This window comes from Lithobates pipiens, unplaced genomic scaffold, assembly GCF_037356315.1.
Source record: "Lithobates pipiens isolate NorthernLeopardFrog02 unplaced genomic scaffold, aLitPip1_a1.2 Scaffold_18, whole genome shotgun sequence".
NCBI classification, from domain to species: Eukaryota; Metazoa; Chordata; class Amphibia; order Anura; family Ranidae; genus Lithobates; species Lithobates pipiens.
This window is the reverse complement of record NW_027507758.1, coordinates 319,086,139-319,100,055: the sequence shown is the minus strand read 5'-3', so window position 1 is coordinate 319,100,055 and position 13,917 is coordinate 319,086,139. Positions and strand designations below refer to the sequence as shown.

Below are 13,917 nucleotides of genomic sequence, written 5' to 3'. Positions count from 1 at the left end.
CCTTGCTGACATTCAGCGGCGACACCATCTGCCGGTCAGACGTCTTATTTGCGATTGCCCGACGCGATGGAACTCAACCTTCTATATGCTTGATAGGCTGCTCCAGCAGAAACGTGCAGTTAACGTCTACCTGTATGAACTCTGCGAAAGAAACGGTTCTGGGGAGCTGGGTTTTTTTTCACCGCGCCAGTGGCTGCTCATGCGCGACACATGCAGACTTCTGCGGCCATTTGAGGAGATCACCAAACTGGTCAGTCGCAGCCATGGCGCCATCAGTGACATGGTACCTTATGCCTTCTTTCTGGAGCGTGCATTGCGTCGTGTCATTGATCAGGCTGTGGAGGAGCAGGAGCGGGAAGATGAGGAAGTCGCAATGCTGGATGAATTCCCAGGGGGGGCTACTCTATCTGAGACAAGTCAACAACAGGAGTCTGATGAGGAGTCAGAGGAGGATGGTGCCGGGGCGGATGAGCAGGAGCAAGAAGAGCATGCTTTAAACCTTTCTGGGATCCCTGTTGTGCGAGGATGGGGAGAGGAGAATGAAGAGGACGACATTATCCTGGATGATGAGCAGGAGCCAGGCCACCACACCGCTTCCACTTTAGTGCAAATGGGGGCCTTCATGCTCCAGTGTTTTAATAGGGACCCCCGTATAAAAAGCATGAGGGTCAAGGACCAGTACTGGGTGGCAACGTACTTAGACCCCCGGTACAAACACAAAATGGCGGAAATGTTACCGCCGTCGCAGAGGGCTGTCAGAATGCAGCACTTCCAGGCCTTGCTTCGAGAAATGCTGCATTCTGCTTTTGCGTGCGCTGGCAGAGGAGCAATTCCCACTCCCAGAGAAGGATTTGCGGGTACCAATCCAACAGCGCCTGCAAGAAGAGGCCGGTTTGAAGATGTGTTGGTGACTTCGGATATGAGGTCATTCTTTCAGCCGACCCATCGACAGGTGTCATCCGGATCCAGCATCAGGGAACGCCTAGACCGTCAGGTGTCCGACTACATTGGGTTAACGGCCGATGTGGACGCTCTGAGGAGTGATGAACCCCTAGACTACTGGGTGGGCAGGCTTGACCTCTGGCCAGAGCTTGCCCAATTTGCAATCGAACTGTTGGCTTGCCCCTCATCCAGTGTCCTGTCCGAAAGGACGTTCAGCGCAGCAGGGGGGATTGTGACCGATAAGCGTACTCGCCTAGCTCACCACAGTGTTAACTACCTCACATTTCTAAAAATGAATGAGGCATGGATCTCGGAGGAATTCAACACATGTGACCAGTAGACCATGTATATGTCTATAAACTATTTTTTTAATCAAGCACACAGACCTTCTTAATTCATTTGGCTCACTTCCTTGACCCAAAAAAGCACACCGTACTATATGCCCCTACCCTCCTCTTTGAAGAGGTTGAGCGGTGTCATATTTCTACTGGGGCTGCTTATGATATCCCTGTGCTGTGCTGACTTCCTCCTGGGGGTTCTTATTATGAAGGGATCACACTATCCCTGTGCTGTGCTGACTTCCTCCTGGGGGTTCTTATTATGAGGGGATCACACCATCCCTGTGCTGTGCTGACTTCCTCCTGGGGCTGCTTACGGTGCTGCTGTCAGTGCTGTATGTCACGGTGCTGCTGTCAGCGCTGTATGTCACGGTGCTGCTGTCAGCGCTGTATGTCACGGTGCTGCTGTCAGCGCTGTATGTCACGGTGCTGCTGTCAGCGCTGTATGTCACGGTGCTGCTGTCAGCGCTGTATGTCACGGTGCTGCTGTCAGCGCTGTATGTCACGGTGCTGCTGTCAGCGCTGTATGTCACGGTGCTGCTGTCAGCGCTGTATGTCACGGTGCTGCTGTCAGCGCTGTATGTCACGGTGCTGCTGTCAGCGCTGTATGTCACGGTGCTGCTGTCAGTGCTCTGTATTACGGTGCTGCTGTCAGATGCCTCTATCACGGTGCATGTGTCATTCCGGTATGTCACGCTGCTGGTGATCATCTCCTGCACCCTCTTCTTTGCCTACCCTGGTCCCTGACCTTCCCTCTCCTCCATTGCCTTCATTAACTCCATAGTCCTGAATTGTTAGAACAATTTCCCAAATAAAATAAAAATGCTTGTAGTTATCGATCCCAAATTCACCTCATACATGTATTATGTCATTGTCCAGATGGTGGGACTACGTTTTACCCCCTAATAATTACCACGTGGCCGCAAATTCGACATGAAGGTTTGCAAAGTTCGCCTCCCATTGAAGTCAATGGGGCCCGCGGCGAACGGTCGGTTTCGCGAACGTTTGGGTCCGTTCGCATTTCGCGTTCGCGAAACGTCCCGTCGGAAGTTCGTCCATCACTAGTCTTGAAGCACTCTACTAGTTTGGCTGCCACTGATACTGTCAGTAGTTACTGATTTGTCTGTTTTCCCCAGGTGTCTGTGGTGAATGAACTAAAGACCTGGTGTTTACTGAAAATACAGAACCTGGAGCTGAAGCTTTCTGGTGATTCCAGACCTTTTAAAGCCAAATCATCTCCTTCAACATGCGAGTCAACAGATCAGCCACCTTCAGAGAGTCCAAACAGCAGCAGGGACTGCAACAACACAGACACTTCCATCCCACCACAGTCCTCCATTCAACATTCATTTGTCACTCGGCAGAGCAGTTTAGCTGATGAGCTTTCCAAAGAACTTCCATCTGAGGAAATCAGCAGACAACACCAGAGTCCACCCCCTCAAGATCTCATGGTGTGTGCATGTAAGTCAACTACATTATTCACATGATGATGCAAGTAATTAAAGGGGCATATGGTTAGGGAGCTGTAATGTCTGATCTGATTTCAAAACAATCAAAAATTAAAAGCCTAGATTGTTGTAAGACAGTGTTGGGGCACTAAAGTGGAGGCCTAACAAACTGGGCCCAAACACAATCTGAAACTTCACTGTAACCTATTGCACTGCTAGATATGTTTTTTTAGCATAGTAATTGAATAGTCAATATATGTCCCTGTTAAGAAATGTATTTTATTACAACTACAAATGCTCTTTTGAATTCATTGTTCAGCCACTGTGTATTAGTGACTCTTAGAAATGTGTTTTCTCTAGTCAGTGGTCCCCTTTTGTTGCTGTGCACATAGACATTGATTGCAGGTAAGCTCACCATAGACATCAGATGGCAGTTTGAAAATGATTCATCCTCCAAACTCTCTTCACCACCCAGCAGGGATGTGCAGTCAGGGGAGGCAGGTGAGGCAGAGACATGATCATTAAAAAAAAAAAAGATCAAGCTTCAAGAGTCGTAGTTCAGCTACCTGGGGTCACAGATACCCCAAATTCCTACCCCACCATTGGCCCCCTGTCATCTATGGTACCGGAGATACAGGGCTCCTTGCACAGCGTGTTAGAAGCTACATACAGAGCAGCCAGTTTAAATACAAGCTGACACACTGTGCAGCAGCAGACTGAGAGGATGAGCTCTGGCACTGAGCTTAAAGGACAGCTTGGAGCCTTAAACCAATGGTAAAGCACAATTGGAAAAACGTATCCAATAAAAATGCTGCAGTGAAGGCTGTCCTCTCACTGCAGTGTCATAGAAGGGGTCATGTGGCTAAAACACAAATGCTCCATCCCAGCCCTCTTAACTACAAGGAAAAAAACCTGTGTTTATGGGTATATGATTTATTCATAATCCCATGTTTTTCTCACACAGTTAAGAGGGATGATCTGCTGCTGTTGAAAAGGTACTGTTTTAATCAAGCTAAATAACATATTAATATGCTAAATGTTATAAAATAATAATTTATTATTTATCTATTTGCTGTGAAATTACTTGTTTGAAGTTATAACTTCAAACTTCAGTAATTTGTCCATTAAGCCACCTACTTGAGTACAGTTTTTGAAAATATAGTAAATTACCTTAAAAATAGTATATAATAATTATTTGTATATTACTTACTCATGGTAATTAACCACTTGCCACCCAGGCCAATTCTGACACTTCTCTCCTACGTGTAAAAATCATCTTTTTGCTAGAAAATTACCCAGAACTCCCAAACATTATATACATATTGTTTTAGCAGACACCCTAAGGAATAAAATGGCGGTCGTTACAACTTTTAGTGTCACATGGTAATTACGCAGCAATTTTTAAAATGTGTTTTTTTGTTTTTTTTTATTAAAAGGAACTGTTTCATGAAAATAAATAAAAAAATAAATAAAGTTAGCCTGAGTTTTTTGTATATTGTGAAAGATAACGTTATGCTGAGTAAATAGATACCTAGCTGTCATGCTTTAAAATTGCGCACACTTGTGGAATGGCGCCAAACTTTACTACTTAAAAATCTCCATAGACGATGCTTTAAAAATGTTTACAGGTTACATGATTAGAGTTACAGAGGAGCTAGAAATATTGCTCTCACTCTAACGTTTGTGGCATATGTAACTTGTGTGTATCTGGCTCCGATACTAGCTAGTGCCTCACCAGCCACTGACCTCACCACACATCCCTGCCACCCAGTAGTCAAACATATTAAGGATTTAAGGATCCAGGATTTAAATATTTGTGTGTATTGTATGTACAATTGTAGCCCCATATGTTCTCAGCCTTACTATAGTATAGAACAGGGATATGCAATTAGCGGACCTCCAGCTATTGCAGAACTACAATTCCCATTAGGCATAGCAAGAATCTGACAGCCACAAGCATGACACCCAGAGGCAGAGGCATGATGGGACTTGTAGTTTTGCAACAGCTGAAGGTCTGCTAATTGCATATCCCTGGTAAAGAAGGATAGTAGGGATGAGCCCATGATTCAAGTTGAACGTAAGTTTGACTCGAACATCGTGTGTTTACCCGTTCGCTGAATACCGAATATTATGGGGCATTCGTGGGAAATTCGAGCGCCTGCAGAATGGGCCATAATGAAGGGCAAGTCCATCAATGCATTGCGAGATCTCAGTGCATTGATGGTTGCTGATTGGCTAAAGCATGCACTTGACCTGCATGCTTTGACCAATCACAACACGCTCTCCTGTGAGAGCCATGATTGGCCAAAGGCAGGGTGCCTTTGGCCAATCATGGCTAAGGGAGCTGAGTCCACAGCCCACACTATGTAAGGCTGCTTGCACAGCAGCCGTACATAGTTTTTGAAAGAGAGCAGCAAAAATGACATTTGTAAACCATTTTATTGAACTGCTCGCGGCTCCAATATATTGCCAGATCCCGACACTATAGATAAAAATCATTGGGAAAAAAAAAACGGCATGCCCCCCCCCCCCCCCCCCCCCCCCCGTCCATTGGGTCTGGTATGGATATTAAGGGGAACCCTGTGCCAAAATTTGAAAAAAAAATTGCGTGGGGCCCCCCAAAATCCATACCAGGCACTTCAGGTCTGGTATGGGTATTAAGGGGAACCCTGCGCCAAAATAAAAAAAAAATGGCATAGGGGTCCCCCCAAAATCCATAGCAGGCCCTTCAGGTCTGGTATGAATTTTAAGGGGAACCCCGAGCCAAACTTAAAAAAAAAAAAAAAGGCGTATTGGGTTCCCTCCAAAATCCATACCAGACCCTTATTCAAGCACGCAACCTGGCAGGCCACAGAAAAAGGGGGGGGGGGCGAGAGAGCACCCCTCCTGAACTGAACTAGGCCACAGGCCCTCAACATGGGGAGGATGCTTTGGGGTCCCCCCAAAGCACCTTGTCCCCATATTGATGGGGACAAGGGCCTCATCCCCACAACCCTTGCCCAGTGGTGGTGGGGGTCTGCGAGGAGGGGGGCTTATCAAAACAAGGGGACCCCCAGATCCCAGGCTCCCCATATGAATGGTATCGGGTACATTGTACCCCTACACATTCACCAAAAAAAAGTGTCAAAATGTTAAAAATGGCAGGAGAAAGTTTGGGACAAGTCCTTCATTAAAAAAAAATTGTGTCCCGTAAGGTCCATTTATCTTTGATCACAGCATCCAACAACCCGAAAAAAAAGGAAAAGAAAGAGACAGCTGTTATATAGCTGAGAGCGGGTCCACCAGGTGACGTAAATGGGTGACCCCACCTCTTTCTGATGTCATGTGTCGTTCAAGTAACGTCTGAGGGGGCGGGGTCACCCATTTACTTCACCGGTGGCCCAGCCCTCACCTATATAACAGCTGTCATTGGAAAAAGCCTGCAGTCAGCAAAAGCCTCCTGTTGAGGCAGCGTTTTTTCCAGTTTCTTTTTTTTTTCTTGGGTCGTCGGATGCTGTGATCTAAGATGGAGTTTTTTTTTTTTTTTTTTTTTTTTTTTAAATAAAGGACTTGTCCCAAACTCTCCTGTCATTTTTACCATTTTGGCACATTTTTGGTGAATGGGTACAATGTCCCCCTTAATATTCGTACCAGGCCCAAAAGGGCCTGGTAATGGACTGGGGGGGGGGGGGGGGGAGTGGAGGCCCATGCTGTTTTTTTCAATGATTTTTACCTATTGCCGGGATCTGACAATACATTACAGCTGCGAGTAGTTTTCAATTACTTATTTTCCTTTAGAAATGTAATTTTGCTGTGGTACTGTTCTAAACACGGGAAAGATGTGCTACTTTACAGCCATACTAAGGACACCCCCCCCCCCCCGGCATGATATTTAAAGGAATATTTCATTTTTATTGTTTAATATTAAGCATTAATAAAATCACTGCTCCTGAAAAAACACCAGTTTTTAAATCTTTTTTGTGCACTGATAAATGGGGCAGGACTCGGGTCCCCAAACACTTTTTATGACAATAACTTGCATATAAGCCTTTAAAATTAGCCCTTTTGATTTTTCATGTCGTGTCCCATAGACTTTAATGGTGTTCGCAAAAACAAGTTCTGGTGTGAACCGAACTGGGGGTGTATGGCTCATCCCTCAAGGCTAGGTCTGTAAAAAGTCTTAGGACTTTTTTCCATAATCCTCTTCAGGGTATTCAAGCAGTGCTGCAAGACCTTTATTCCCTACAAATAAACTGATATGTTAAAGTGGTTGTAAACCCTTACAACACACTTTGACCTACAGGTAAGCCTAGATTAAGGCCTACCTGTAGGTCCAAGAAATATCTCCTAAACCTATACGGTTTAGGAGATATTTGTCCGTAGACAGTGGCGCGCAGGCGCACTGAGCGTGGCATCGTCAACGACGAAGATGCCGCGCGTGTCGGCTCCCGTGCGCATGCGCGGGAGTGACGTCATCGCGGCTTCGCCGAATGACAGCGTCGGAGCAGCGAGACCCCACCGAGAAGATGGATGCGCAGGACTACAGGGGACAGCGGTGACTTCGCTGGCTCCTGTGTCAGGTAAGTGACACATAATGGACTACTATGCGATGCATAGTAGTCCATTATGCTTTGCCTTTGCAGGGAATGAAAGGGGAAGTAAACCCATCAGGGTTTACTTCCTCTTTAAGGGCATCACATTAGACTTTTACTTTACATTTATAATACAGTTTTATTGAGTTTCCAAAAAGATATAAAAAGCACAATACAGTAGTGGTTTCTTACAGTAATAGTTTTACAGTCTCAACCAAGATACCCAGGTACAGGGCTGATTGCAAGTCATAAATATAGAGTTACTTATTCTGTAGAGCTAATGTTAGTATGCATTGGGCAGTTGGGCTGTTGATTGTAGTGCTCATGACTCAGGCTCCGTTCACTTCTCTGTTCCGTTTCCGAATTGCGAGCGGAATCGTCACGAATCTGCCCACGATAATCAAAAGAGGCAAATCGAGGGATGCCAATGCGTTCCCAATGCCTATTTGCCCGTTGATTTTAGTAGCACTCCAAACGCGGCACAATTTTCCTGCAATCCTTTGGGCAACAATCGCGGTAAAAACGTGCTAACAGAATCGCGGGCTGCCTGCTGCCAAAAAAAAATACAGGAGCTTTGTTTGGGCGATGGTGTACCACGATTCTATTTGCGCGTTTTTACTGCAATTGTCGCCCCCATAAGTCGAGATGTGAACAGAGCCTTATGGTTGGTATCAGACACTAGTGCCTAAACAGAATCTAGTTTACCTTATATGAGGAACAGAAGAAGAGGATCAGTAGAGAAAGTTGACAGTCAGAGAATAGGATGGAGATGGAAGCAGTGTAATTGTGGGGTTGAAGAAGGTGGAGTGCCTGGGCAAACTCATTTTGTTACTCATCTACCTAAATGTATCAACATTGGTGTACAAGTTTTTTTGTAGGGTTACAAAGCTCAGGATGATGTTTAATGGTAAGTAGATTGTATTTTTGGCATAGGGCAGCTTTAGTCCAGTTACAGAATCTATGGGTTTTGTCCTGTCCAGGAAAAAAAAAAAAAAAGGGTTGTGGACTATGGTAGCCAGAGGACATTAGTTTGCTTGTAAATTAAACATTGTCCTACAATCTCAGGGAGTGCTTTAAGAAAAGGTTTTGTTTGCGTTGCAACGACGAGTACATAATAAGGTGTAACTAGCTATAGGTGCCGTTTCCATGGCTTCTAGACTTACCCACAGTGATATACTGGTGTCATGTGGTATGAGGGTAGAGGGGCAATGTGGGCAGCGTGAGGATAGTTACTTGAAAAACAGAGCAAACACAAGGCGCTAGAGTTAGTTAAAACCCAAATAACACCAATTTATTGAACATAGCACACTTACATGTCAAAGACATGATTGACAGCATACAGAAACCAAGACATTCTGGCAAGCATCAGATGGTATACACACATAGACAGCCAAGCAGGATATGCAGCAATGTATGAGATTGAGACGCCTCACACAGCTAAGGCTAGACGGCAGCATGTACAGCCGCTAACCCGCCATTTCCTAGCTGTGCGAGGTGTCTCCATCGCATACACTGCTGCATGTTTTGCTTGGATGTCTATGTGTGTAAACAATCTGATGCTTGCCAGTCTGCCTTGGTTTCTGCATGCTGTCAATCACGTTTTTACATGTAAGTGTGCTATGTTCAATAAATTGGTGTTATTGCCATTTTAACTGACACCAGCGCCTTGTGTTTGCTCTCTTTTTCTGTCGTGTAGATCCATCCCAAATCTGTCGGAGGAGTTGCAGGAGTTATTTGGACCTCATCCTTTTTCCCCCATCTTCCATTTGGGACATTGTTATTATGGTCTATGGACATTTGCTCATCTTGAGGAGCGCTGAGTAAGCAGTGCATATTACCAGTGTGCACTTATTGTACATAAATTATAATAGCTAGTTACTTGGGGAAACGCTGCGTGTACACAATAAATGTTAAGAAAAAAGGCATAAAAAAAATTCCTTCCAAAGAGAAAGAGGAAAAGCAGGCCAAGTGGAGATTAATTTTAGGATCAAGTTGGCTCATCCTTTTGTGGAACTCTGCCAAAATTGTGGCTGAGTCCCTGGTATTGCCTAGTCGCAAGATATTACCACAGATGGGTTTAATTAATGGGTTTGGTCTGCAAAGTCAATTTGCTAGGAGAGTGTCAGGTTTATTACCTTTAAACTATATTTAACGTTATTCATAACTAGCAAACCATTATCAAAAGTAAAAGAAAATCCCAAATTTCAGGTGGTCCCCAGAAAAGTAATAGTGGGGAAATCTTCAAATGGTTCTGGTTTTTGTGACCTAGGGGGGTTCCAAAGGAATTCCCTTAATTTGCAGGGATTTCCTCTCACTTCCTATTTTGACTACGGAACAGGAAGTGAAGGGGAAATCTCCCCAATAGTACACAGGGGGCAAAAAAAAACTACGCTTGCTCTATCCAAAATTGAAAAAAAAGGTTTGCCTTCTTTTGGAGTTGTGTGTCCCCAAATTGTTTTTTAAATTGGGGATGTGATTTGTTTTAAATGGAGTAGATAGTGAGTTGTAGGATGCTTCCAACTCTTTTAGGGCTCATGCACACAGGGCATTTGCTTTTATCCTCTGAATGCCAAAAACTTCTGCATTCTAGCTCATTATGAAATACTTACCTTAGAACGAAGCTCTCAAAAGGCCGCCCGGTCATAAGCTGACATATTCCCTCTGCGTTTCTTCCGGGTTCGCTGCTCTGGCACTATAAGTGGCCGAATGCGGAATGACATCACTCCCACGCATGCGCGTGGGAGCTCTCCGTTCTGGCACAATACGCCAAACCTTGGCCGGACCTTCACTAACGTCAGCAGCTGCGTGCAAGGTGAATATCTCCTAAACTGTACAGGTTTAGGAGATCTTAATTTTACCTACAGGTAAGCCTTATTATAGGCTTACCTGTAGATAAAAATGACCAAGCAGACAATACAACCGCTTTAATGGATTCCATTGGCCATTGAAGTGCATTAACACTCAAACGCACCTAAACCTGCCTAGCGTTTTTTTTTTTCTACTCAAAACCTCCTCTCCTGGATATGGTTGTGATGAGTTTTTATTGATCCTGTAAATGCTCCTCTTCTAATATGCCTTTAAACACCTTTGTGTGCATGGACACAGGCTAATATAAAGGTGCTTTTACACGCTGAAAGAAAAATGCCAAACACCTATAAAAGAGGTGTTTTGGGGTCAAATAACTTTTCTATACAATTATTTTTAAGTTACAAAATACCATAGATCAGTATACAAGAAAATTGTTGCATCCCACATAGAAAAACAGTACAAGAAATAAAGGTAAACACATGCAAAAAGTTTTTTTGTTTTTTTTTAAACGCTCTGTGCATGTGCCCCTTATATGTCCTTTATTGGAAAGCCATTTGGATTATTTTACCGCCAGTGACTGCTTTGTGAGTTTTCCACAGGGATGCAGATGAGTTCATGGATTGTGAATTCACTGTAAAATATTCTGTTTTGTAATTGTATTATTATTATTAACTAATGATCAGGTCACTGAGAAGTGCCTCATTAAGAGACCAGGAATTCTCATGTGATTTTATGTATAAGAGTGAAAAAAAAGTTACCACTGCATCGTGATTTGACCAGGGAACTAGTAAGAATGCATGGCAAGATGGGCTTTGGGGTTGGCAATGTCTGCTATTCACAACAAAAAATGGTCATGAACTTTGAAGAGGATAGCAGTAAGCATAACTTATAAATGTCCTACATAGAACCATTATCAGCAAGCTAGAAAGATAGGATACAAACCTAGGAGGTAGGTTCTGCAAGGAAAGCATCCTTGGACGTGTTTTAAGAATGTGAGCTGTAAAATTTTACAACAGGGTAGTTATAGTAATAAGGTACATAGCACTGTAATTTTATGGCATTGCAGGTATAATAGAATATAGGGGCAGTGTGGAGTAAGCTGCTCCATCATGCCACCAGATCAGAATTAAATTTCGTAAGAAGTTGTATCCGGGGGTGGGGTAAGGAGGGGCCCAGTAAGGTGTCCTGTATAACGCACTCCTTTAGTAAACTTTTCTGATGTGAATGACCGTAGATTACTTTTAACAAACATTCTCCTATACTTGAATTCTGCTCCACACTTCTTTAATGCATGAATGGGCACTAAGGATGCCACCACAGATTTATGAATGTCTTTAGCTCAAGCCTTTTTTATGCTGATACAAGATCACAACTATGAACTAGCTCTTCCTTCTCAATTCCTTGGCTAACCCATTAACCTTCTAGGTTAAATAATTAACATAACTAAGCATTTGGCTACTGGTCTTTACATTCTAAAAATGTTTAATCCTACAACTACCTTTTTATTCTCAGGCTGAGGACCTATGGGATAGCCCTCAAAACATACATATGCCTAGTACCACACCAAAGATATAGAATGGTAGTATAAAGCTCTCTGCCTTTAAATTCTTTTCCCTAAAAATAGTATGGTGACTACTTAATACTGCCATGTGTCTGATATCTATGGGTCTTGCATGAAAATATATTTGTGTTAAGCTGAACCTGAGCTACAGTGTGTGGTGTGTTGTGTAATAAGTTTAACATGTTATCATTTCCAGAATTCATGCACTTTTCATTTGCTAGTATCAGAATTGCATTTCAACAGAAATTTAAGAATTTTATTTAACATTTATAATATTTATAATATTTTTCTGTAGCTGTAGAGCAGCAATCTGTACCTGTTGCCCCTCCAGCTGTGAGGCCTAAGGAAAAGACAACAAGCTGTATCCCATCCTGCAAATATCAGCCAACCCTCCCATCTTCCAGCCTTCCCAACCCTAAATTAAAAAACACCAAAATTCTCCCCGCTACCAAACTCATAACAGATGCAAAGAAGGCTGAGAAGCAGACTGCAAATCTCATGGACCGAGGCACACAAACAAGAAAATGTGCAAAACCTGGGCAGCTTAGACAGCGAAGCCTAATGCCAGGACCACAGATTCCACTACCATCTTGTAATGCACCTGGCGACCATGTTGGCATGCAAACCAGGGACACCACCCAAGCTTTGGAAATCACGCAATATTTTTTTGAAGCAGTATCTACTCAAATGGAAAAATGGTATGAAAGAAAAATTGAAGAAGCCAAGTCACAAGCAAACATGAAGGCACAAGAAGATAAAGTTGCGTTGCAACAGCATATAAGGAGTTTGGAAGAAGAATTAATGAAGTTGAGGACTAAGTTACAGAAGGAAAGCTAGCAGCAGAGCCCCTTTGGGATATGAGGGACAGCTATCATAAGATGCCAAACCCAACAGTCAGAAGTTGTAACACACAAAGCTATTTGAGTCAGTGCATTAAACAACTGTGAAACTTAAGAAATGTATACAGAAAAAGCATGTGCCATTCTTTAATATTGATGTTTCTGAATTGCATGAGCTTTCCAAGCAAGAGACTGCTTTCTTGCTTCTGTAGATTCTTTGACATTGAATACAATTGGATCAATGTGCCATTGGGCCACAGTTTACTGTGCTGTATATTTAATGCTCTATGTATCGAACAAATTCATGTATAAAGCTGCATTTACTAACTGGTACTTGATATGCAAATTATGGATTAAGCCTATTCTGTTAGTACTGTAGGCTGGTGTCACATGTGCTTCTAAATGGACATATATGTTCTCCCAATCCCTATCTAAAATGAACTGCAGTATTAAAGAATTTTTCAACTTTTACTTTAATGTCATACTCCAGACAAGAGGCTAAATACATTATTTTACCTGCTATAGGTAATTCTATTCAACCCCATAATCCAAACACCTCCTGCCAGACAGAATGCCTAATTATTGAACTTTCTTTGCAGATATCTGAACATAAACACAAGAACAATATAAATATATCAGTATATTAGTCCTTAGATTTGGTGGCAGCATTCATTTTTCTTTTTTCAACCTAAGTACATAGTGCTCTGGCCCCTAGTCCCTTTTCAGAGCTCTGTCCATTTTGCTATGCATTACAGGAAGCTGATATAAATACAGTTTCAGATATTTGTACTAGGCATTTACAATACATAACAACAAGTATACAGATTTGTTTCTTACTTTACTCTGACTTTCTTGATCTGAATGCTGGTTTCAAGTCAGCATCTCCAAGCACTGGAACCAAAGAAAACTAAGCTATTAGCATTTTCAGAAGGAGGTCAGCAATCACAGCCCCATATTTCTTTCACTATGTATTTTTTTAAATTTTGCTGTGCCAAGCACACATGACATCAGTGTGAAGAAATTCAGCAGAACTAACATTCCAACATAAACCATAAAGTGTATTTGGTTCCCATAAGCATGAATATGCCTGTTTTAATGACAATATAGTAAACTCAGTAATGCATCTGACATAATTGAGTCCAGTTTGTCTTTATTGTAACCATCAGTTATTTTTTCAATTGCTATGCCAGCATTTTATTGATATGCAGTCATTTGAATTACCTCTGTGCAATTCATTTGATAAAAATGGGCATAATTGTATATGAAAGAATGTTAAAATGTTTAGCATTATCAAAATGGAAATAACACTTTCAAGCAGAATGTCAAGAAATGTAAACTTAAGGTTAACATATAAATGCAAGTACATTATATAGGAGACCTGTTATTGTTGCATTTTAAGAGTGAACATTG

The 13,917-nt window shown here is 42.7% G+C and overlaps 1 protein-coding gene across 7 annotated transcripts in view; it reads left to right on the top strand.

Moving 5' to 3' along the window:
* Positions 1 to 13,640, top strand: part of ANKRD6 (ankyrin repeat domain 6) — a 322,801-nt gene extending 309,161 nt beyond the window's left edge. For 4 of the 7 annotated variants that reach the window (XM_077487254.1, XM_077487250.1, XM_077487252.1 and 1 more), the window contains 2 exons: positions 2,417 to 2,741; positions 11,964 to 13,640. In XM_077487254.1, the coding sequence (XP_077343380.1) occupies positions 2,417 to 2,741; positions 11,964 to 12,505 (867 nt within the window). In that variant the 3' untranslated portion in view covers positions 12,506 to 13,640. Of the gene's footprint in view, positions 1 to 2,416; positions 2,742 to 3,088; positions 3,134 to 11,963 lie in introns of all 7 variants that reach the window. The other 3 variants (XM_077487256.1, XM_077487255.1, XM_077487257.1) reach the window with 3 other exon arrangements.
* Positions 13,641 to 13,917: the final 277 nt, after the last annotated feature.